Below are 26,978 nucleotides of genomic sequence, written 5' to 3' on the forward strand. Positions count from 1 at the left end.
TTCAGGCCAAAGGGTTCAATCTTGGTTTCATCAGACCAGAGAATCTTGTTTCTCATGGTCTGCAAGTCTTTAGGTGCCTTAGGCAAACTCCAAGCGGGCTGTCAGGTGCCTTTTACTGAGGAATGGCTTCCGTCTGGCCACTCTACCATAAAGGGCTGATTGGTGGAGTGTTGCAGAGATGGTTGTCCTTCTGGAAGTTTCTCCAATCTCCACAGAGGAACTCTAGAGCTCCTTCAGAGTGACAATCAGGTTCTTGGTCACCTCCCTGAGCAAGGCTCTTCTCCCCCGATTGCTTAGCTTGGACTGGTGGCCAGCTCTAGGAAGATTCTTGGTGGTTCCAAACTTCTTCTATTTAACAATGATGGAGGCCACTGTGTTCTTGGGGAACTTCAATGCTAACAGAAATATTTTGGTACCCTTCCCCAGATCTGTGCCTCAACACAAACCTGTCTCTGATCTCTATTGACAATTCCTTCAACCTCATGGTTTTTGCTTTGACATGCACTGTCAACTGTGGGACCTTATATGGACACGTGTGTGCCTTTCCAAATCATGTCCAATCAATTCAGTTTACCACAGGTGGACTCCTATCAATTTTGAGTCTCATAGCAAAGGATTTTAATACTTATGTAAATGAGGTATTTCCGTTTTTCATTTTTAATACATTTGGAAACCATTCTAAAAACCTGTTTTCACTTTGTCATTATGGGGTATTGTGTGTAGATTGATGACAATTTTTTTTATTTAATCCATTTTAGAATAAGGCTGTAACATAACAAAATGTGGAAAAAGTCAAGGGGTCTGTCTACTTTCCGAATGCACGGTATAAACCTGTGTGGAATCGCCTGCCTTCAATATACTTTGTATCCCTCATTTACTCAGCTGTTTCCTTTAATTTAGCAGTTACATACATACAGTACTAATCAAAAGTTTGCACACACCTACTCATTCCAGGGGTTTTCTTTATTTTTACTATTTTCTACATTGTATCTCTGGGACCCTCAGGATGACAAATCAGAGCAAGATTAATGAATGTAAGTACATTATTTACCTTCAGAGGTGAATATATAAAACCAGTCACCGAGATAAAAGTATGTTGTTGTTGTGCACACTCCTCAAACAATAGCATGGATTTTTTCACTATAATAGCTACTGTAAATTGGACAGTGCAGTTAGATTAACAAGAATTTAAGCTGTCTGCCCATATAAGACATGTCTATGTCCTGGAAAATGTTCTTGTTACTTACAACATCATGCTAATCACATTAGCGCACGTTAGCTCAACTGTCCCGGAGGAGGGACACTGATCCCGTATAATTGAATGTTCTTTTATCTGTTTTTTTAAATCTGGTTTTATTGCTAGTTTAAGTTACCTGGGGTGGCAGAGATGTACTCGTTTTTATATAACCTATATTTAACTCATGGCTTTATTGAATAACATGTGTTTCCCAGCTTCTGTTCTGGACCTGGGGACTGTGAAGGGACCTCTGGCTGCATGTCTTGTGTGGTACTGATGAGTGTCCGAACTGTGTGCCAACTGCTTGAACAGACAGTTCAGTACCTTTCACACATCAACACCTCACACAAAGACCAGTAGTGATGCCGTCAATCTCTCCTCGACATGCATATCACTGACATTCACCCTCCATGTACATCTAAGTGAAATATGTGCTGTTCTGTTCTGGACCAACTGCAATTTTCCTATGTCCTTCTTTGACGCACATGATCACACAACTGGGCAGTAGCCCATGTGCGACAAAACGAGCGCTTGTAGGACCTGCCTGGTTGATTTAGTTGTCAAGAAAGCAGAGCATTGCCTTAAAAAAGTAAAAAGTATTATCTAGAAAACTCATCATGCCTCTTGTCGGGCCAAATGTATAGACATACCTTTGGAGAATTATCTACTGGGAAATCTTTGATTTGACCTCTTCCCATTTTAGCAACCATTGAGTCTATATGTTTTGACCATGACATCTTGCTATCTGGGGTTATACCCAGCAGTTTAATCTACTCAATTTACTCAATCACCACATTATTCAATAATAGATCTAGATGAGATTTAGGGTTGAGTGAGTGATTTTGTCTCAAAAACAATGATTTTAGTTTGAGATATTTAGCACCAGCCTATTGCTAGATACTTATTCTAAAACTGACTGAAGTTCTATATTAAAGTAGTCAGTTAATTCTGGATTTACATCCTCTGCCTTATCATGGATTGAGAGTTATGTATCTAATATAACATTTAGGGTTTTATTAAATGGAAGCCTCTAATGCAAATTCAGTTTTTACTGTGTCAACAATAAAATAAATGTAATCCTCCTCACCACAAAAGTGAACCCTATCATTTGGTCCTGGCCTTCAACTGAGTAGCGTCCCTCCACCTTCCCCTCATGCACCGCCACGGTGATGTTGAGATCCTGGGATGGACCCGGAACCTTAGGGTGAATGCTACACACCAGCCTAGGAAGGGTCAGCGAGAAAGATCAGTGATGCCTATAGCCTCAGCATAAAATTGTTTCACAGAGCTGATTTGGGTTGAGTTTATATGTCTCTATGTATTCTGTCTGTTTGTGTGTGTTACTCACTGTGTACTATTGCTCTTCTCTGACAGCACAGTGCAGGGAGTCGCTCCCACTCGCACCAGGTGGGTCTCCTCGCTGATGATGGCTGGTCGTAGAGGAGACTGGAACTCCCAGCCACACAGCCTTAGCTCTGTCTCACCATCAGGGGGAGCCGTCTTTGGGAAAAACTGGATCCCCAATACAATACCATCAGAAAGACTCCTCAAATGCTTAACTCATTTCCTCAAATGCTTAACTACAGTGCCTTCAGAAAGTATTCATGCCCCTTGACTTATTACACATTTTGTTGTGTTACAGCCTGAATTCAAAATGGATTAAAATGTACAATTGTTTTCTCACCCATCATCTACACACAATACCCCATAATGGCAAAGTGAAAACATGTTTTTAGAAATGTTTGCATTTATTGAACATGGAACACAGAAATATCTATTTTAAGTAAGTATTCACACCCCTTAGTCAATACATGTTAGAATCACCTTTAGCAGTTATTACACCGGTGAGTCTTTCTGGGTAAGTCTCTCAAGCCATCATTTTGAAGTGACTCAAATCCTATTGATTTGCATATCTGATTTGAATCTGTTATTTTTCCTGCACCCTGAACAGCCAAAAAGCACATGGAATAAGATATTTCAAGCCACATTTCAAACCACCTTCGTAGGTGGTTTACATAAATTAAGATACAAATATGATTTCTGGCTATGTGACTTGAGTCTGAACATTCAAATCTGATTTATTTAACCTCAAGTGGGATTTAGACTGTTATTCCGCAGATCTCGTTGCTTGCTAGCTACTCTGTTAGTTTTGACAAAAACATGCGGTAGCTAACTAGCTTGTTAATTGTTTCCAAACAAATTAGTGAATGTGCTAGAAAGCAAAACAGCTACCTAGCTAGCTAGTTGGCTGCTCTGGCTAGCCAGAAAGGACTTGTTTTGAAAGTTGGATCATGTTATCCTTTAAGGTTTTAAAAGTGTTCTTTCTGAAGGCAGATTTTGAACATTCAAAGCAACTGAGAAACGACCATGGCAGGCAGTGTTGTCACCTTAGCATGCTACATAACTTCTGAGTGATAGGAAGCACAAGCACTACCACCAATCAGCCTACACAACTGTATACACACACGTCATTACTATGGCAACTAGCGTAGCCTTGTCTGCAAATGACTGCTGTCTGAACACACACAAATCTGATTTGGTCACTTTTAACTTGCTGTTTGAACAGTCAGTAGTCCAGAACAGGTTTGAAAAACAAAACTGATTTGAGAATTAAGGCCTGCAGTGTGGACAAGGCTTAAGAGCTTTGCAAACCTGGATTGTACAATATTTGCACATTATTATTTGAAAAATTCTTCCAGCTTTGTCAAGTTGATTGTTGATCATTGCTAGACAGCCATTTTCAAGCCGATTTAAGTCAAAACTATAACTCGGTGACTCAGGAACATTCAATGTCGTCTTGGTAAGAAACTCCAGTGTATACAGTATTTGGCTATTTATCTCCCAGTGTCTGTTGAAAAGCAGGTTTCCTGTAGGATTTTGCCTGTGCTTAGCTCAATTCTGTTTATTTTTATCCTAAAAACTCCCTAGTCCTTACAGATGACAAGCATACCCATAACATAATGCAGCCACCACCATGCTTGAAAATATGAAGGGTGATACTCGGTGATGTGTTGGATTTGCCCCCAAAAAATAACACTTTTTATTCAGGAAATGAAGTTAATTTCTATGCTATATTCTTTGCAGTTTTACTTTTGTGTTTTACGCCTGTATCTTTGTAGTGACTGTGTGTATTGATGTACAATGCAAAGTGTAATTAATAACTTCACTATGGTCAAAGGGATATTCAATCTCTACTTCTTTTTTTTACCCATAAACAGGTGCCTTTTTTGCGAGGCATAGGAAAACCTCCCTGGTTTTTGATTCTGTGTTTGAAATTCAGGCTGTAACACGACAAAATGTGGAAAAAGTCAAGACGTGTGAATGCTTTCTGATGGCACTGTACTCGGTTTCAATATCCTATTGATAATGTCTTGGTTTCTTCAACCTACGTGTTTGGTGGTCGTGGTTCAGACATTTATGATCAGATGAAAAGACAAGACAAGACCCTCCCTCTGCTGGGTCGCTTCTCTTCCACTCCCTACTTCAGCCCCCAGCAGTCTTACCTTTGTGATGACGGGAGGACAGGACTCACTCTTCCACTGTATGAGGCATTCCTCCTGCCTGGAGCACACCCCCGAACACCAGCCACACCCTATGAACCTGGGCGCCATCAGACACGTGGAGCAGGTCAGGAAGTGTTTACATCCTGGTCCTTTAGGAGACACACTGAACATCTGGCACAGAGAGAGAGAAAAGTGATAGAGAGAGATAGAGAGAGAGAAAGGAGAGAAAGGAGAGAGAGAGAGAGAGAGAGAGAAAGGAGAGAGAGAGAGAAAGGAGAGAGAGAGAGAAAGGAGAGAGAGAGAGAAAGGAGAGAGATAGTGAAAGGAGAGAGAGAGAAAGGAGCGAGGAGAGAAGAGAGAAAGACAGAGACAGAGACAGAGAGAAAGGAGAGAGACAGAGAGAAAGGAGAGAGAGAGAGAGAAAGGAGAGAGAGAGAGAGAAAGGAGAGAGAGAGCGAGAAATGAGAGAGAGAGAGAGAAAGGAGAGAGAGAGAGAGAAATGAGAGAGAGAGAGAAAGGAGAGAGAGAGAGAGAGGAGAGAAGAGAGAAAGACAGAGACAGAGACAGAGAGAAAGGAGAGAGAGAGAGAGAAAGGAGAGAGAGAGAGAGAGAGAAAGGAGAGAGAGAGAGAAAAAAAGAAAGAGAGTCACACTGCCAAAATAAGTCACAAGTAAAAAACAAGGGAATACCAAGAAGTATTTATGATTGAATTGAAAAGGCACCTTATTTCCAACCACAAAGAGCAAGGACTCGTTAGATTGCACAGCAGCTTTCCTGGACACCTCATTGTCCTCTCCCAGAGAATAGTTGGCGAAGATGATGGGATTTGACCTCCTCAGGATGAGCTACAACAGTCAAAGTCACTACAGTTATATAATTAAGTCATGGCAGACCTATGAAAGGAATGGACTTGTGATGTGTTCTACTTAGGTTGGTTACAATGCCGAGAGAGCTAATGATTGTCATTGGAGAACACTGATTATATAATGTTTACACTTGAGAAAAGACAATCATGCATAAGGTAAAACTTTAAAATATAACTCCATCTACCCCCACTTTCACTGTCTGCATTCATGAAGTAGACTGTGATGTCATATTCTCCCACCAGATGTCTCAGTCAGTATACTGTACTGTACCACACACACCTGCAACAGCCTGCCGTCCTTGGTGCCAATGTGTGCCACAGTGTTGTTCCCGATGATGGTGACCAGTACTGAGGTGAGCAGGATGTTGTTCATGTACCTGTTGAAGAGGTCCAACCTGTAGTATGGCTTAGACACCAGGGTGGACTTGGCCATGCATGTAGCGTTGTTGTCGGAGCTCTGCAGACACACATAGAGATTACTCATACCGACTGACCTTTTTAGGTGAGGTTTATTACGTTGGTGCATCCTATGGTTTATTTTACTTTACATAAAGTGAGCTCCAAAATGATTGGGACAGTGACACATTTTTTGTTGTTTTGGCACTGTACTCCAGAACTTTGGATTTGAAACAATATAATGATTAGGATGTTAAAGTGTAGACTGTCAGCTTTAATTTGAGGGTATTGTCATCCAGATATGGCAGCACTTTTTGTACATTGTCTCCCCCCATTTTAGTGGATCAAAAGTACTGGGACAAATCCACTTACAGTATATCACAAAAGTGAGTAGACCCCTCACATTTTTGTAAATATTTGAGTATATCTTTTCATGTAACAACACTGAAGAAAGGACACTTTGCTACAATGTAAAGTAGTGAGTGTTCAGCTTGTATAACTGTGTAAATTTGCTGTCCCCTCAAAATAAACTCAACACACAGCCATTAATGTCTAAACCGCTGGCAACAAAAGTGAGTACACCCCTAAGTGAAAATGTCCAAATTGGGCCCAATTAGCCATTTTCCCTCCCCGGTGTCATGTGACTCGTTAGTGTTACAAGGTCTCAGGTGTGAATGGGGAGCAGGTGTGTTAAATTTGGTGTCCTCGCTCTCACACTCCCTCATACTGACTGGTCACTGGAAGTTCAACATGGCACCTCATGGCAAATAACTCTTTGAGGATCTGAAAAAAAGAATTGTTGCTCTACATAAAGATGGCCTGGGCTATAAGAAGATTGCCAAGACCCTGAAACTGAGCTGCAGCACGGTGTCCAAGACCATACAGCGGTTTAACTGGACAGGTTCCACTCAGAACAGGCCTCGCCATGGTCGACCAAAGAAGTTGAGTGCACGTGCTCAGTGCACGTGCTCAGCGTACACTGCATCATTGGTCTGCATGGCTGTCGTCCCAGAAGGAAGACTCTTCTAAAGATGATGCACAAGAAAGCCCGCAAACAATTTGCTGAAGACAAGCAGACTAAGGACATGGATTACTGGAACCATGTCCTGAGACCAAGATAAACTTATTTGGTTCAGATGGTGTCAAGTGTGTGTGGCGGCAACCAGGTGAGGAGTACAAAGACAAGTGTGTCTTGCATAAGTGCTGCCGGCACTGGGGAGCTACAGTTCATTGAGGGAACCATGAATGCCAACATGTACTGTGACATACTGAAGCAGAGCATGATCCCCTCCCTTCAGAGACTGGGCCGCAGAGCAGTATTCCAACATGATAACGACCCCAAACACACCTCCAAGACAACCACTGCCTTGCTAAAGAAGCTGAGGGTAAAGGTGATGGACTGGCCAAGCATGTCTCCAGACCTAAACCCTATTGAGCATCCGTGGGGCATCCTCAAACGGAAGCTGGAGGAGTGCAAGGTCTCTTAACATCCACCAGCTCCATGATGTTGTCTTGGAGGAGTGGAAGAGGACTCCAGTGGCAACCTGTGAAGCTCTGGTGAACTCCATGCCCAAGAGGGTTAAGGCAGTGCTGGAAAATGATGGTGGCCACACAAAATATTGACACTTTGGGCCCAATTTGGACATTTTCACTTAGGGGTGTACTCACTAGTCAAGGACCATATCACCTCTACCCTACCTGACACCCTAGACCCACTCCAATTTGCTTACCGCCCAAATAGGTCCACAGACGATGCAATCTCAACCACACTGCACACCGCCCTAACCCATCTGGACAAGAGGAATACCTATGTGAGAATGCTGTTCATCGACTACAGCTCAGCATTTAACACCATAGTACCCTCCAAACTCGTCATCAAGCTCGAGACCCTGGGTCTCGACCCCGCACTGTGCAACTGGTTACTGGACTTCGTGATGGGCCGCCCCCAGGTGGTGAGGGTAGGTAACATCTCCACCCCGCTGATCCTCAACACTGGGGCCCCACAAGGGTGCGTTCTGAGCCCTCTCCTGTACTCCCTGTTCACCCACAACTGCATGGCCACGCACGCCTCCAACTCAATCATCAAGTTTGCGGATGACACAACAGTGGTAGGCTTGATTACCAACAACGACGAGACGGCCTACAGGGAGGAGGTGAGGGCCCTCGGAGTGTGGTGTCAGGAAAATAACCTCACACTCAACGTCAACAAAACTAAGGAGATGATTGTGGACTTCAGGAAACATCAGAGGGAACACCCCCCTATCCACATCGATGGAACAGCAGTGGAGAGGGTAGTAAGTTTTAAGTTCCTCGGCGTACATATCACAGACAAACTGAATTGGTCCACCCACACAGACAGCATCGTGAAGAAGCCGCAGCAGCGCCTCTTCAACCTCAGGAGGCTGAAGAAATTCGGCTTGTCACCAAAAGCACTCACAAACTTCTACAGATGCACAATCAAGAGCATCCTGTCGGGCTGTATCACCGCCTGGTACGGCAACTGCTCCGCCCACAACCGTAAGGCTCTCCAGAGGGTAGTGAGGTCCGCACAACGCATCACCGGGGGCAAACTACCTGCCCTCCAGGACACCTACACCACCCGATGTCACAGGAAGGTCATAAAGATCATCAAGGACAACAACCACCCGAGCCACTGCCTGTTCACCCCGCTATCATCCAGAAGGCGAGGTCAGTACAGGTGCATCAAAGCTGGGACCGAGAGACTGAAAAACAGCTTCTATCTCAAGGCCATCAGACTGTTAAACAGCCACCACTAACATTGAGTGGCTGCTGCCAACACACTGACTCAACTCCAGCCACTTTAATAATGGGAATTGATGTAAAATATCACTAGCCACTTTAAACAATGCTACTTAATATAATGTTTACATACCTTACATTATTCATCTCATATGTCTACGTATATACTGTACTCTATATCATCTACTACATCTTTATATAATACATGTATCACTAGCCACTTTAAACTATGCCACTTTGTTTACATACTCATCTCATATGTATATACTGTACTCGATACCATCTACTGCATCTTGCCTATGCCGTTCTGTACCATTACTCATTCACATATCTTTATGTACATTTTCTTTATCCCTTTACACTTGTGTATAAGGTAGTTGTTTTGGAATTGTTAGTTAGATTACTCGTTGGTTATTACTGCATTGTCGAAACTAGAAGCACAAGCATTTCGCTACACTCGCATTAACATCTGCTAACCATGTGTATGTGACATAACATTTGATTTGATTTGATTTCGTTGCCAGCGGTTTAGACATTAATGGCTGTGTTGAGTTATTTTGAGGGGACAGCAAATGTACACTATTATACAAGCTGTACACTCACTACTTTACATTGTAGCAAAGTGTAATTTCTTCAGTGTTGTCACATGAAAAGATATACTCAAATATTTACAGAAATGTTAGGGGTGTACTCACTTTTGTAATATACTGTATATGTGTATTAAAGTAGTACAAAGTTAAGCATGAGGTCCCATATTCATAGCATGCAATGATTACATCAGGCTTGTGACTCTCTACAAATTAGAGGTTGACCGATTAATCGGAATGGCCAAAAAAAAAATTTCTTTTCTTTTACACCTTTTTTAATCTTTATTTAACTAGGCAAGTCAGTTAAGAACAAATTCTTATTTACAATGACGGCCTAGGAACGGTGGGTTAACTGCCTTGTTCAGGGGCAGAACGACAGATTTTTACCTTGACAGCTCAGCGATTCAATCTTGCAACCTTCCTGTTAACTAGTCGCTCTAACCACCTGCCTCACGAAGAGCCCGCCTGTTATGCGAACGCAGTAAGAAGCCAAGGTAAGTTGCTAGCTAGCAATAAACTTAATCATAATCACTAGTTATAACTACACATGGTTGATGATATTACTAGCTTATCTAGAGTGTCCTGCGTTGCATATAATCGATGCAGTGCGCATTCACGAAAAAGGACTGTCGTTGCTCCAATGTGTACCGAACCATAAACACCAATGCCTTTCTTAAAATCATTACACAGAAGTAAATATTTTTAAACCTGCATATTTAGCTAAAAGAAATCCAGGTTAGCAGGCAATATTAAATTGCCAGAATTGTGACACTGTGAAATTGTGTCACTTCTCTTGCGTTCATTGCACGCAGAGTCAGGGTATATGTAACAGTTTGGGCCTCCTGGCTCATTGCGAACTAATTTGCCATAATTTTACGTAATTATGACATAACATTGAAGGTTGTGCAATGTAACAGGAATATTTAGACTGGTGGATGCCACCCGTTAGATGAAATACGGAACGATTCCGTATTTCACTGAAAGAATAAATGTCTTGTTTTCGTGATGATAATTTACGGATTTGACCATATTAATGACCTAAGGCTCGCATTTCTGTGTGTTATTATGTTATAATTAAGTCTATGATTTGTTAGAGCAGTCTGACTGAGCGATGGTAGGCACCAGCAGACTCATAAGCATTCATTCAAACAGCACTTTTGTGCGTTTTGCCAGCAGCTCTGCTGTTTATGACTTCAAGCCTATCAACTCCCAAGATTAGGCTGGTGTAACGATGTGATGTGAAATGGCTAGCTAGTTAGCGGGGTGCGCGCTAATAGCGTTTCAAACGTCACTCGCTGTGAGACTTGGAGTAGTTGTTCCCCTTGCTCTGCATGGGAAACGCTGCTTCGAGGGTGGCTGTTGTCATTGTGTTCCTGCTTTGAGCCCAGGTAGGAGCGAGGAGAGGGACGGAAGCTATACTGTTACATTGGCAATACTAAAGTGCCTATAAGAACATCCAATCGTCAAAGGTATATGAAATACAAATTGTATAGGGAGAAATAGTCCTATAATTCCTATAATAACTACAACCAAAAACTTCTTACCTGGGAATATTGAAGACTCATGTTAAAAGGAACCACCAGTTTTCATATGTGCTCATGTTTTCTTACATGGCACATATTGCACTTTTACTTTCTTCTCCAACACTTTGTTTTTGCATTATTTAAACCAAATTGAACATGTTTCATTATTTATTTGAGGCTAAATTGATTTTATTGATGTATTATATTAAGTTAAAATAAGTGTTCATTCAGTATTGTTGTAATTGTCATTATTACAAATACATTTTAAAAATCGGCCGATTAATCGGTATCGGCCTTTTTTTTTGTCCTCCAATAATCGGTATCGGGGTTGAAAAATCATAATCGGTCAACCTCTACTACAAATTGGTTGGATGCATTTGCTTTTTTATGGTTGTGTTTCTGATTATTTTGTGCCCCACCACGCACACACACCACCACCACGCACCCACACCACCACAAACACCACCGCACCACCACAAACACCGCACCACCACCACACACCCCACCACCACACACCCCACCACACACATACCCCACCACCACACACACACACACACCACTAAACACACACACCCCACCACCATACACACACACCCGCACCCCACCACCACACACACACCCGCACCCCACCACCACATACACACACCCGCACCCCACCACCACCACCACCACCACACACACACACACACACCACCACAGACACACAAACACCACCGCACCACCACACACAAAAACCACCACAAACACCGCACCACCACACACACCCCACCACACACATACACACACCACTAAACACACACACCCCACCTCACACCCCACCACCACACACACACACACACCCCACCACCACACACACACACACACCCGCACCCCACCACATACACACACACACACCCCACCACCACACACACACCCCCCACCACCACACACGCACTCCCCACCACCACACACGCACTCCCCACCACCACACACACACTCCCCACCACCACACATACACTCCCCACCACCACACATACACTTCCCACCACCACACATACACTTCCCACCACCACACATACACTTCCCACCACCACACATACACTCCGTTGTAGGGAGGTCATACAGGCACGTGGAGGCCACACACACTACTGAGCCTCATTTTGACTTGTTTTAAGGACATTACAATCAAAGTTGGATCAACCTGTAGTGTGGTTTTCCACTTTAATTTTGAGTGTGACTCCAAATCCAGAACTCCATGGGTTGATAAATTTGACTTCCATCGATAATTTGTGTGATTTTGTTGTCAGCACATTCAACTATGTAAAGAAAAAAGTATTTAATAAGAATATTTCATTCATTCAGATCTAGGATGTGTTTTTTGAGCAGTGTATATAGAACACGTAGGAGCCAGGCACAGAGATACACTCCCTCCCATTCACATTGTGTCACTTTTATCAACTCCATTTATAACCTCAGAGTTGGCACACCGCCCCTGCAGGTGTCCGTATGGTTCTATGAGCTCAAAAAAGGTGAATGTTTGAAAGTCACAGTGATAAGGCCACACCTTGATAGCAGATATCACACAGCAAACACCATTGTTTAAAATTAATGCAGTTTGTGATCTATTCTTCCAACTATACATACACTACATTTCCTATCCTCCTGTGTCATTTCCATTTCCTATCCTTCCTGTGCCATAACCTGGTCACAGTCATAATATTTTTTTTAAACAGCTTAATTCAATAATTTTGAACATTTGTAATGATGAAATACAAGGTGTGTCATACAATATGTAAAGTCTACCCTAAGCTTCCATAGTTAAGATTTCAGGAACAACGGTACTGTAGCAGGGCTTTCATGTATAGTACTCAGGCTGTATCAACAGTTCCCACCCTTTCAGCATGGTATGGTAATAGTCATGATTGTAACTCAAAAGAGCAGAACACCAGTGTGGCAATACACTGGTGGGATCTGACTCATTCACCCCTCCCTCCCTGTTCTCACACACCTGACTTCCTCCGCTCACAGCACTGGTACTTGTAATGGACAATGCAATTGAAATAACCAACCTTTATGTTAGTCTAATGACATATTTTTTATTCAGGACTGTTGAATATCAATAAAACAAGTATATCTTCCTATCTACCATCAGGCTTCACCGACAACCCAACCGAAGCCCTGGCAGAGCAGAGCAGAACAGAGCGGAGCAGAGCTGAGCAGAGCGGAGCAGAACAGAGCGGAACAGAGCGGAGGAGAGCAGAACAGAGCGGAGCAGAGCTGAGTAGAGCGGAGGAGAACAGAGCGGAGGAGAGCAGAACAGAGTGGAGCAGAGCAGAACAGAACGGAGCGGAACAGAGCGGAGGAGAGCAGAACAGAGCGGAGCAGAGCTGAGTAGAGCAGAGGAGAACAGAGTGGAGCAGAGCAGAACAGAACGGAGCGGAACAGAGCGAAGCAGAACAGAGCGGAACAGAGCTGAGTGGAGTTGAGTAGGCCTGTCACTGACCTCATGAGGGCAGCTCTCGCAGAGCTGGAAGTGGCAGAGCCCCCTGGAGAGCTGCTCTGTGCTGGACCTGCAGCAGTCCTCTGCTCCCCGGTCGATGGCCCTGTTCACGTTGGGCATGGGGAAGGCACACATGGCTGAGTTACTGTAGGGCCTCCCAGAGCCATCTGTCACTGCAAACACTCCATAGAGAATGTCATCCTTCTCCCCCACCCCCAGCTCCTCTGCCAGCTCCTTCCCTGCCCGGCTGAAGTGGGCCGCCTGCAGCCTGTTATACACCACGTCCTGGAAAATATTGTCCCCCCCCCTCCTCCTCCGCCTGCGTTTGGGCTCAAAGCGACACTCCAGCACCACCTCACGGTACAGCCACGCTTCCGTGTCCTTCACCGGGAGACGGCCCAACCGAGTCTGATATGAGTCCAGGAAGTTCTCCCTCTGGACAGACAGGAAGTAGACATAGTCCTGTGTGGAGAAGCTGTAGATGTAGTCGATCTGGTAGGAGTTCTGTAGTTTAGGGAGCACAGTCAGACCCTGCATGACCATCTCAAAGCCATCCAGGGTCGACAGTGGCCGGCGCACCGATAAGGACGGTCTGCCGTACCTCTGTGCCACACGCTCATTGAGTGTAGCCGCTACAAAGAAGTAGGCTGTGTGGCCTTGCTCCACGATGATGACCTCAGTGCCCAGGGGGCTGGCCAGGCAGTCAGGGCAAAGGGACGGAGAGTTAGCATCCTTCCTGAAGAGACATTCAGATTTAGGTGGGGTATCATTAGAGCTAAGTTCATGTAAATGGCAGATCCCATGCTGAGAACTCCCACAGGAGTACAGAGAGTTAAGATAAGGTGATGGGTCCAAGAGCAGGACCTCATTGTCCGTGTCTACTGAGTCCTCAAGATCGGCCTCGATGTCACACAGGCCACAGGTCTGACACTCTGGGCTGCCCACTGGGCCTGTCCTCAGCTCCCATAACTTACTGAGCTCTCCACTCACTGCCTCAATCACATTCTGAGAAGCCACATAAACCTCAGGCATGTACAGGTTGACCACTATGTTCTGGATGGGTTTGGCTGTCTGGAAGTGGGGTATTGAGTAGTTAAAGGTGAAATCCACCTCCTTGCGAGGAGTCCTGGGACAGGTGTCCAGTCCTGAGGCTTTGAGCATCTGTATCCATATGGATGTCACCAGGAAGTTGGCCCAGGGGACCATCTCCACTGCTACTGCCTGTTACCTACAACCACGAGAACATCTCCTCCTGAACATTCTGGTGATCAGCAGGAGCTATGTGTAAAAGAGAGAGAGAGAGAGAGAGAGAGCGAGAGAGAGAGAGAGAATGTGGATGAACTAGAAGGAATTTATAATAACTCTCTAACCCATTTACAACAGAGAACTAGTGGTTTGATGTACTAATCTTGTAAAAAGGGGGATGAGAAAAAATATCTCCTAAGTGCCATGTTTACTCTGTCAGTCTGATTTATATGACCAGAGTGAGTCAGTTTTGCTTACTCTGCTAGTCTGATTTATATGACCAGAGTGAGTCAGTTTTGTTTACTCTGCTAGTCTGATTTATATGACCAGAGTGAGTCTGTTTTGTTTACTCTGCTCATGTTTTTAAAGAGAGAAGATAGTATGGGTATTATTGGGGGATGGGAAGGTTTGCTGATACAATCTGTGGTTGAGGGTGTGGCATTTTGTGCTAAAACTATAAACATGATTTCATATTTATCCAAAAGGATTGGTATGCATAACGTAAGTGTTTGAGTAGCAGTCCAGACTGAGTCATTAGAGTTCCACTCTATGGGAAACACCAAAGCGGGTCAAGAATCTACATTGTACAAGACAAAACATGCTCCCTGTTGACGTAACTGTGGAAATGCACTGTTTGCGTTTCAGAGTCTCTCTTCCATCAAATGAACAAAAAACAATAGCTAAATCACTTGGTGTAACCCGATTTCATTTCATTGTAACCCGATTTCAAGTGTTTGTAGAACCATGGTCACATGAGTTAGATGTCAGAATGAAAGATTAGATGAAAATGGTGACGTTTCAGTAACTTCCTGTAATAGAGCACCTCCACCAAAATGCTGTCTGAATATAAAATAGGCCTACACTACAGAATAAAACACAATTCAGCCTCTAATCACAACATTTATGTGTGGTCTATAAGCTTTGATTATAACCTACAGGCTCCTGAGTGGCGCAGCGGTCTAAAGCACTGCATCTCAGTGCTAGAGATGTCGCTACAAACCCTGGTTCAATCCCTGGCTGTATAAAAACCGGTCGAGAGTGCCATAGACCAGCGCACAATTGGCCGGGTTAGAGGAAGGTTTGGCCGTCATTATGAAACATGAATTTGTTCTTAACTGACTTGCCTCCCTAAATAAAGGTTATGTTATAGATATGTGATTGACAGAATTGTGTTTATGATAGTTTGTAGGCTATCCTTTTCTGTGTAGAATAAGAGAAGCGGATAGGCTAATACATCATACTTTTTTAGATAACTGGAAGATGAAGAAAAACACAAGACAAACAATTGGATGAAAAATCCTCGGGATGTTTTGGTAGAGTACTAGAATACAACCGACATGCACACTTATTGATAATAAAGAAATGATGAATGCACTGACTTAGTGTAAAGTAATATACCAGCCAGATTGCCAGGTACATACCTGAGTGTGTATAATGCCATGTCTCCAGATAACTAAAGTCTTGATTCCCAGACACAACACTGGCTGTCTTTGATACTAGGCTACATGCGGTCCAGTTCTGTTCTGTGCACGTGTTGATGTATGGAGCAATTTCAGAAACTCCATGTGAACTTTCTGTATGTATCCTGGGACAAGACGCACACCTGGAGCACAATTCCGCATATACTCCTCATGCCCCGCCTACCGTAAGGAAGTACGCACTGGTTATGATTTCACAATCTATTTTTTTTTCTGTCCTATGCCATATCAAATATTGCTTTTTTTCTCGCTTGAGATTCTCATCTGAAGTCACTTGAAGGAAAGCAATTTTCACACTCACGCATGAAAGCAAGCGATCACACACTCACTCGGGGTTGTAAGGGGTACAAGAGAGGAGACCCAAGCATTCTTGGAAAATGGAATTCCGCTGTGGGATACGCCTCCCTGCAAACAGTTGCCAAATATGCATTGCTATCAGATACATCTCAGACGCATCCCATACCAGGAAAGAATGCGCAATCTCAAGGGAAAAATATATTATCCTTTACACATAAAACACAAATATTATACTGACTACCAATCAACAAGAAATTAAAAGAGCAGCAATATCAATTTACTTAATGGTAAGTGAGGACCTTTAGCCTCTGAAAAAGGTGTAGGGTATTAAAACTATGTTATTTTGGGGGGACCAGACCAGGGAGAGCAGCCTGGTCTCATAGACTAGATGTAACATAGTAAAAGTAATTCTGGGACACTCACAATAGTAATATATGTGACCGGCTGCCTTGATTCAGTCTTATGTAGCAAAATATGAAATGGTGTCTTTACATTGGATAAAAGCAGACACAGAACTACAAAATGGTATATCATACACTGCATTTGAAGAACAATGGGAAAGTAATTCTGCTCTGAAAGTTGATAAACTTGTAACCTCACTTTTGAGAAAATGGCCTTTGAATGTTTGGGTACCTACTGGAGAGCTCTTCTTTTTCTACACCCATTCAGCATCATTCACACCCTCTTAAGCTTTATTCCCACCCATCTCTTTAAGGGTTGACCCGAGCGTTCTGTCCTAACAACAGCAGTCAAGCATCCAAGCTAACTGACTAACATTTGCTAGCTTGCTAGCTACTTCTAGACACAAACGAGAGAACAGCTCACTGACCATTTAACTCTCCCTAGCAGAGCTGGTTAGGCTGTTTTTATGTTATCCAGTGCTTTCGTGACGGCAACTGTGCTGCTGGCAGCAATTTACGCTTTTTTGCCAACGTTTACTGACACCGGACATATTCAACGGATGTTGAGTGTTCATAAATTCATCAGTTATTTTGCTCTCTGGCACACAGACAAGAGTGCTCTAAAATTGGAGCAGCTAGCCAGAGCGAATTTACCAGCTACATCTATCAACAGTTGTCGCACTGACATTCTATTGAAATGTTTACTTGCATAGTGGAGACTTTTGTTAAGACATGTAGCTAGCTAGCTAGCTAAGCAATGAACCATAATCCCAACTCATGACGTGACTACACTGCATGAATCGGCAGGTAACTAACCAACCAAGGTCAATGTTAGCTAGCTAACATGAGGCTATAACCAGTAAAGCAAATGGCTCTGAGATACGAATAATAAGATCATACAAGTAACATTAGTTAAGGAGCCAGCCAGTTAACATTAGCTAGCTAACAGTACACTTTAACTTTCAATTAAAACGACTTTGTAAAAATTAGAAATGTGTAATATCAGAACAGTTTTGTTTGTATACTATTTGTATCTTATTTGTATACATCATGGATGGACGCTTCTCCCTGTCACGAATGCCATGGTTGCCGTTAGTTTGAAGATGTAATCAGGAGACAGGTGTTTTCTCCATCAGATGTCCATCAGGTGTTTTCTCCACTGATTTCAAAACTCAGTCTTCCTTAAAGTGGAGAGCAACACTTATGCAGTTCCACAACGCAATATATATTTCTTAACTTCTTGGTGACAGATGGCAGTATTTTCACCTCCGGATGAAATGCATGCCCAAATTCAACTGTCTGCTCCTCATCCCCAGAAGATAAGATATGCATATTATTAGTAGATTGGATATAAAACACTCTGAAGTTTCTAAAACTGTTTGAATCATGTCTGTGAGTATAACATAATTAGCAGGTGAAACCCCGAGGACAAACCATTCAGATTGTTTTTTTTTTATGTAACTCTCTTTTCAATGGGAATGCAGATTTCTAAGGGACCTTCTTGCAGTTCCTATCGCTTCCACTGGATGTCAACAGTCGTAAGAAATTGGTTGAGGTTATTCCTTTGTGTAATGAAGAAGTACGGCCATCTTGAACGAGGGTCACTTGAAGTGTACTGTTAGATAGAGGTGCGTAACCAGAAAGCATGCTACAGTTTGTTTTCTTCCTGTATTGAACACAGATAATCCCTTCTTCAATTTTATCGTTTATCGTTAAAAAATACCTAAAGTTGTATTATAAAAGTAGTTTGAAATGTTTTGGCAAAGTTTACAGGTAACTTTTGAGATATTTTGTAGTCACTTTGCGCAAGTTGGAACCGGTGTACTTCTGCATCAAAAGTGCCAAATAAATGGACATTTTGGATATGTATCGACGGAATTAATCGAACAAAAGGACCATTTGTGATGTTCATGAGACATTGGAGTGCCAACAAAAGAAGCTCATCAAAGGTAAGGCATTAATTATATTTTTATTTCTGCGTTTTGAAATACGTTTTCTCTCTTTATTTATGGAGGTAATATCCTCAGATAATAGCATCGTTTGCTTTCGCCGAAAAGCCTTTTTGAAATCTGACATGTTGGCTGGATTCACAGCAAGTTTAGCTTTAATTTGCTCTCTTGCATGTGTGATTTAATGAAAGTTAGATTTTTATAGTAATTTATTTGAATCTGGTGCTCTGCATGTTCCCTGGCTTTTGGCCCGGTGGGACACTAGCGTCCCACATACCACACTACTTTGTAATTACTTAGCATGTTAGCTAACCTGTCCCCTAACCCTTTAACCTAACTCCTAAATTTAATCCTAACCCCTAGCCTAGCTAACATTAGCCAGATAGCTAGCTAGAATATGTAACATATCATACTTTTTGCAAATTCGTAAGATATTGTACGTTTTGCAAATTCATAACATATAATACCAATTAATACATACAATACGATGTGAGTGTCCCGGATTTACATACAGAATAATACAAAATCCTCTGAGACCAGGTTGCAGACCAATAGGCCTACAACAGGCATGGGTCAGTGTTGTCTTAAATGTACTCTTGTCTTGGATTGGTTTTACTTCCTCATATTCAAAATGTCCTCACTTATTGCTTGTCTTTATTCATACTAAATAAAACATATCCTCCCTCCATGATGCACACAGTCAAACATTTACCTATGAATCCAAAGTACAAGTCCTGTCCTGGGCCCGGTTTCCCGATAGCGATGGAATTTAGGCTTACTAGTGTTTTAACAATGCATCGTAAAAATAACTTCACTCCTGTTCCCCATGACACCACGCAGTGCACTCGTTACAAAGTGATAGCTTGCTGTGTGTGTTGGCAGTCAATGTTGATATTTTATCGCTGTTAGCTCATTGCACATTTTATTGTGTTGCACATTTTCTTCTGTTCCACTGAATGCTGTTTTGATGAGTAACTAAATTTGTTTTCAGAATGTAGTTGGGACAGAGAGCCCAGCATGCTACACAACAACACAGCTGGAAAACTACCATTTCTCAAAACATATACAAATAACTTAAAAAAGATTTGACTGCTAAATGGAACTTAACTGGCTAATTTTAGCTAGCTAACATTAACGTAGCTCTCTGGCTAATCCTCCATGGACATGGTAAGTTTACATTTTTACCTGTAGGCATTGGTTGTATCTAGCTAGCTAACATTTTGATATCTATTTATAGCATGTCTGATAGTAAATGTGCGTGTGTGCGTGCGTGTGTGTTTGTGAGAGAGATTGTGATCACAATAACTCTAGAAAACATTGTCATGGCAACATTTTCATGCTAGTTATGTGCGTGTGTTCTAGCTGTGTGAGAGAGAGAGAGAGAGAGAGAGAGAGAGAGAGGGAGGGAGGGGGGATATAATGATTATGATCACAAGATTGTCATCATGTCAACATTGTTTCATGCTAGCTGTGGGTGTGAGGGAGAGAGAGAGAGAGAGAGAGAGAGAGAGAGAGAGAGAGAGAGATGCATGAATACACATATCGTTTACAGATTGGCAGGTAAGGGTGCTCTTGAGCGGCTAGATGTTCTTTACCATTCGGCCATCAGATTTGCCACCAATGCTCCTGATAGGACACATCACTGCACTCTATACTCTTCTGTAAACTGGTCATTTCTGTAAACTCATCGCAAGACTCACTGGTTAATGCCTATTTATAAAACCCTCTTAGGCCTCACTCCCCACTATCTGAGATATCTACTGCAGCCCTAATCCTCCACATACAACACCTGTTCTGCCAGTCACATTCTATTAAATGTCCCCTAGCACACACATTCCTGGGTCGCTCCTCTTTTCAGTTCGCTGAAGCTAGCGACTGGAACACGCTGCAAAAAAACACTCAAACTGGACAGTTTTATCTCCATCTCTTCATTCAAAGACTCAATCATGGAGTTGTGGCTGCTTCGCATGATGTATTGCTGTCTCTATCTTATTGCCTTTGTGCTGTTGTCTGTGCCCAATAATGTTTGTACCATGTTTGTGCTGCTACCATTTTGTGCTGCTGCCATGTTGTGTTGCTACCATGTTGTTGTCATGTGGTGTTGCTACCATGCTGTGTTGTCATGTGTTGCTGCCATGCTATGTTGTTGTCTTAGGTCTCTCTTTATGTAGTGTTGTGGTGTCTTTCTTGTCATGATGTGTGTTTTGTCCTATATTTTGACTTTTGGTAGGCCATCATTGTAAATAAGAATTTGTTCTTAACTGACTCGCCTAGCTAAATAAATAAATTATATATATATATATATATATATATATATACACAATACATTTTTCTATCCCTGCTCCACCTCAATACTCAATCTAACAATACAACTCAATCTAACAATACAACTCTCAACTACCTTTTTAAATTTTTGATTCTCTTTTTTTGCAGGAATCTTCTAGCTTGGATGGAAGGATGGGGAAGTGAACAAAGTTATCCAGCATGCTGACTAAGACATTTAAATAGCCTATGTTTTGCTATCTATCTCTTTCTCTATCTCTCTCTGTCTATCTGCCTGACTGCCAGATTGCTGAGGGTCAACATAGTCAATGTACTTGCTAGGCTAAGTCTAACTTAGTGAAGACCTTAGGTAATGGTTAATCGGGATTCTTCTGTCTTTACAGTTCCTGAAACATGTCAGTGACCTGATGCATGGCTTCTACAGCAGTGCTTGGCCACCCACTAAGTTACCAGTAACCTATTCTGCTACATCTCAGGGAAAGGAGACAGCAGGAACCACACCTCCCTAAATCCATAGTCAGTGAAAGTAAGTTGTGTGCAAAATTATATATATATATTTTCTGTTTGATACTCTGATCTTCAATAAACCACATCATCACTCTGTACAATTAGTAGATATAGTACAGTAGCTCCCGGGTGAGATCCGTCTAAAGACAGGTAAATAGCGCCCACTAGCAGCTGTACAGGCTACCTTTCCCCATTAGTATCACTTGTGAAACTTGGGATTGGTGGAGGAGGCACTCCACATTACACAAATACAGGATATGATTAAGTCGGAGAGTTACAAAGCAATCATATCATTATATAGTGGAAACCTCCACTGCTAATATTTTAATATGCAATAGCTGATAACTAATTATGAGCAGATATTAAGCACAATGAAACTGTTTGCACCTCAGAACAGAGGAAGGATGCGTACCGTGGCTAGGTCAAGTGCGGTCTGTCCCTCCTGTTTCTTCATGGTAGGGTCAGCTCTGTGGGCCAGCAGTAGAGCACACAGCGCAGGACGGCACTTCTGAGTCGGCTCGTAGACAGGGGTGAAGGCCCACTTGTCTCACACTCACATTCACACACATGTTGAACTTGATCAGGAGGGCTGCAATATCCACGTGCTGTAGAGCAGCTATTCCCAAACTGGGGTACACGCAATGCCATCGGGGTTACGCCAAATAAAAATAAATACAAAAATTAAATGTATTTTTTCTTCTTTTTTTCTTCCCATTTTCAAACAGTCCATTTATATTTTCCAACGGGGCTATACATTTGGGTGACGTTTTTCTCTTGCCTGAGTTGCCTCGTTTCACTGCCAAAAATAAAATGAAACCATCTAGTGTTCAGCAAAATAACAACACAATGTCAAATACAGGTAGCCTAGTCAAATAATTAACATCCAATCACATTTACCGTTACTATCTTGCGTGAATTCCTCTAATGGTCTGTATGTACCTGGGAAAGCACCGAAAAACAGACAGGGACGTTGGACCATCGAAGAGGCGGAAATATGATGAGAACTACATTGATTTGGGGTTCACTTATATTGGGAGTAGTGCCTTTCTTCAGCCACAGTGTGTTTTATGTGCAAAAGTACTATCTCACAACTCAATGAAACCTTCACTCCTGCGCAGACATTTAGAAACAAAACATGCCAATTTGAAAAATAAGCCACAGGAGTATTTTAGTGAGAATTAAGATGACTTTTGAGTAGTAAGACATGTATAAAAGCAACAGATACCAGTTCGAGCCTCACCAGGAGCAAGTGCTTTTCTTGAACCCCCTGACTGTCTATTTCTTGTCCAGAAAAGGAGCCTTTATTCAATCTATTTCATTGAGATAACAGGTCAGAGTACAGGCACAGCTACGATTCAAGTCCATAGTCTTCTGAATCACCAGCTATGCCTGACACGTCAGCAATGCAGGGTGGCAAGCCTGCTCGAAAGTCCAAGCGGACGGCTGTTTGCGAAGTGAGTTGGTGCTTCGGCAGAGAAAAGAACCGAACAACATGGGGCTCAGCCCACGACCCTGAGATTAAGAGTCTCATGCTCTACCGACTGAGCTAGCCAGGCACCTCAACGGTAATATTGACTTGGTTCGAATATCGTACAGCTCCATTTGTGCAAAATATGGTGATTAGTGAGTGTTGTTGATGGATCCTGTGGTGCTGTTAGCATGGACATTTTGCAATCTGTTAGTAGGACATTTTATAAGTAATAGGTATGTTCACTGCACTTGTGAAGGTGGTAAATTACCTTTTAATGGCATCAGACCGAGGCTCTGCATCTGTCCTTGTGCTCCTAGACCTTAGTGCTGCTTTTGATACCATCGATCACCACATTCTTTTGGAGAGATTGGAAACACTGATTGGTCTACACGGACAAGTTCTGGCCTCGTTTAGATCTTATCTGTCGGAAAGATATCAGTTTGTCTCTGTGAATGGTTTGTCCTCTGACAAATCAACTGTACATTTCGGTGTTCCTCAAGGTTCTGTTTTAGGACCACTATTGTTTTCACTATATATTTTACCTCTTGGGGATGTCATTCGAAAACATATTAACTTTCATTGCTATGCGGATGACACACAGCTGTACATTTCAATGAAACATGGTGAAGCCCCAAAATTGCCCTCGCTAGAAGCCTGTGTTTCAGATTTAAGGAAGTGGATGGCTGCAAACTTTCTACTTTTAAACTCAGACAAAACAGAGATGCTTGTTTAGTTTTTTTTAAAATTATTTTTATTTCACCTTTATTTAACCAGGTAGGCTAGTTGAGAACAAGTTCTCATTTGCAACTGCGACCTGGCCAAGATAAAGCATAGCAGTGTGAACAGACAACACAGAGTTACACATGGAGTAAACAATTAACAAGTCAGTAACACAGTAGAAAAAAAAGGGGAGTCTATATAAATTGTGTGCAAAAGGCATGAGGAGGTAGGCGAATAATTAAACTTTTGCAGATTAACACTGGAGTGATAAATGATCAGATGGTCATGTACAGGTAGAGATAATGGTGTGCAAAAGAGCAGAAAAGTAAATAAATAAAAACAGTATGGGGATGAGGTAGGTAAAAATGGGTGGGCTGTTAACCGATAGACTATGTACAGCTGCAGCGCTCGGTTAGCTGCTCAGATAGCAGATGTTTGAAGTTGGTGAGGGAGATAAAAGTCTCCAACTTCAGCGATTTTTGCAATTCGTTCCAGTCACAGGCAGCAGAGAACTGGAACGAAAGGCGGCCATGAGGTGTTGGCTTTAGGGATGATCAGTGAGATACACCTGCTGGAGCGCGTGCTACGGATGTTTGTGTGTCCATCGTGACCAGTGAACTGAGATAAGGCGGAGCTTTACCTAGCATGGACTTGTAGATGACCTGGAGCCAGTGGGTCTGGCGACGAATATGTAGCGAGGGCCAGCCGACTAGAGCATACAAGTCGCAGTGGTGGGTGGTATAAGGTGCTTTAGTGACAAAACGGATGGCACTGTGATAAACTGCATCCAGTTTGCTGAGTAGAGTGTTGGAAGCAATTTTGTAGATGACATCGCCGAAGTCGAGGATCGGTAGGATAGTCAGTTTTACTACCTGTTCTAGGTCCCAAGAAATAAAGAGATCGTCTGTTGAATCTGACAATTAATCTTAATGGTTGTACAGTCGTCTCAAATAAAACTGTGAAGGACCTCGGCGTTACTCTGGACCCTGATCTCTCTGTTGACGAACATATCAAGACTGTTTCAAGGACAGCTTTTTTCCATCTACGTAACATTGCAAAAATCAGAAACTTTCTGTCCAAAAATGATGCAGAAAAATGAATCCATGCTTTTGTTACTTCTCGGTTAGACTACTGCAATGCTCTACTTTCCGGCTACCCGGATAAAGCACTAAATAAACTTCAGTTAGTGCTAAATACGGCTGCTAGAATCCTGACTAGAACCCCAAAATTTGATCATATAACTCCAGTGCTAGCCTCTCTACACTGGCTTCCTGTTAAGGCAAGGGCTGATTTCAAGGTTTTACTGCTAACTTGCAAAGCATTACATGGACTTGCTCCTACCTATCTCTCTGATTTGGTCCTGCCGTACATACACGTACACTATGGTCACAAGACGCAGGCCTCCTAATTGTCCCTAGAATTTCTAAGCAAACAGCTGGAGACAGGGCTTTCTCCTATAGAGCTCAATTTTTATGGAATGGTCTGCCTACCCATGTGAGAGACGCAGACTCCGTCTCAACCTTTAAGTCTTTATTGAAGACTCATCTCTTCAGTAGGTTCTATGATTGAGTGTAGTCTGGCCCAGGAGTGTGAAGGTGAACGGAAAGGCACTGGAGCAACGAACCGCCCTTGCTGTCTCTGCCTGGCCGGTTCCCCTCTCTCCACTGGGATTCTCTGCCTCTAACCCTATTACAGGGGCTGAGTCCCTGGCTTACTGGTGCTCTTCCATGCCATCCCTAGGAGGGGTGCGTCTCTTGAGTGGATTCAGTCACTGACGTGATCTTCCTGTCTGGGTTGGCGGCCCCCCTTGGGTTGTGCCATGGCGGAGATCTTTGTGGGCTACACGGGGCCTTGTCTCAGGATGGTAAGTTGGTGGTTGAAGATATCCCTCTAGTGGTGTGGGGGCTGTGTGTTATATCTGGAGTATTTCTCCTGTCTTATCCGGTGTCCTAAGTGTATTTAAGTATGCTCTATCTATTTCTTTCTTTCTTTCTTTCTGTCTCTCTCTCTCTCTCTTTCTCGGAGGACCATACCTCAGGACTACCTGGCCTGATGACTGCTTACTGTCCCAAGTCCACCTGGCCATGCTGATGCTCCAGTTTCAACTGTTGTGCCTATGGAACCCTGACCTGTTCACTGGACGTGCTACCTGTCCCAGACCTGCTGTTTTCAACTCTCTAGAGACAGCAGGAGCGGTGGAGATACTCAGAATGATCTGCTATGAAAAGTCAACTGACATTTAATCCTGAGGGGCTGATCTGTTGCACTCTCGACAACCACTGTGATTATTATTATTTGACCCTGCTGGTCATCTATGAACACTTGAACATCTTGGCCATGTTCTGTTATAATCTCCACCCGGCACAGCCAGAAGAGGACTGGCCACCCCTCATAGCTTGGTTCCTCTCTTAGTTTCTTCCTAGGCTCTGACCTTTCAAGGGAGTTTTTCCTAGCCACCGTGCTTCTACACCTGCATTGCTTGCTGTTTGGGGTTTTAGGCTGGGTTTCTGTACAGCACTTTGAGATATCAGCTGATGTAAGAAGGGCTTTATAAATACATTTGATTTGACATCCAAGCTGTTACATATCTAGGCTTTCCAAAAATGTCACATTCATCAGTGTGTTGGTGTTTTGACAGAAACCGGCAATCCAAATCAGAGTTCCGAGTTGGATTATATTCTGTAGAATAGGGACTAACAACACAGTTTTAAAATAACTATCATAAAACATTACATAACATTTATGGATTGCGTTATCAATGGTTTCTGTGTTATACTTCTAAAGCCTTATGGTTATGCCTCTCTCAAAGCTCATAAAACATCTTAGATGCACACAAGCACCATTGTCAATCCAAATGTAGAGAGTAGAATATAAAATACAATCTTTGTAGAGTTCCAGTCAAACGTTTGTACACACCTACTCATTCCAGGCCTTTTCTTTATTTTTTACTACACTGTAAAATAATAGTGAAGACATCAAAACTATGAAATAACACATATGGAATCTTGTAGTAACCAAAAAAGTGTTAAACAAATCAAAATATATTTTATATTTGAGATTCTTCAAAGCAGCCACCCTTTACCTTGACGACAGTTTTTACAAGACACTGTACAAGACACTGATCCTCAGCTCAGCTGAGCTGTGGGAACATTGCCTGGGGACGTCAGTGGCCTACAGCTCCACTGTAGTCAGGCAGGTAGCTCTCTGATAGAGGCAAGGAATCAGCAGCAGCGGGAGCGTTGCGTCAAGACTGAAACACACAGGAGGACCTCAGGTA

At 42.7% G+C, this 26,978-nt stretch overlaps 1 protein-coding gene across 4 annotated transcripts in view; it reads right to left on the reverse strand.

Annotated features, from left to right (window-relative positions):
- LOC110494670 (macrophage-stimulating protein receptor) overlaps nt 1–16,470 on the reverse strand; it is a 28,134-nt gene extending 11,664 nt beyond the window's left edge. For 2 of the 4 annotated variants that reach the window (XM_090206295.1, XM_036950740.2), the window contains exons 1-7: nt 16,017–16,470; nt 13,354–14,628; nt 5,886–6,062; nt 5,463–5,585; nt 4,741–4,911; nt 2,586–2,749; nt 2,325–2,460 (exon numbers count right to left, since the gene is read on the reverse strand). In XM_090206295.1, coding sequence (XP_090062421.1) covers nt 2,325–2,460; nt 2,586–2,749; nt 4,741–4,911; nt 5,463–5,585; nt 5,886–6,062; nt 13,354–14,556 — 1,974 coding nt within the window. In that variant the 5' untranslated portion in view covers nt 14,557–14,628; nt 16,017–16,470. The remainder of the gene's footprint in view (nt 1–2,324; nt 2,461–2,585; nt 2,750–4,740; nt 4,912–5,462; nt 5,586–5,885; nt 6,063–13,353; nt 14,629–16,016) is intronic. The other 2 variants (XM_090206296.1, XM_090206297.1) reach the window with 2 other exon arrangements.
- Nucleotides 16,471–26,978: the final 10,508 nt, after the last annotated feature.

The sequence above is a fragment of the Oncorhynchus mykiss genome, chromosome 17, assembly GCF_057628025.1.
Source record: "Oncorhynchus mykiss isolate SJ-2025 chromosome 17, ASM5762802v1, whole genome shotgun sequence".
NCBI lineage: Eukaryota > Metazoa > Chordata > Actinopteri > Salmoniformes > Salmonidae > Oncorhynchus > Oncorhynchus mykiss.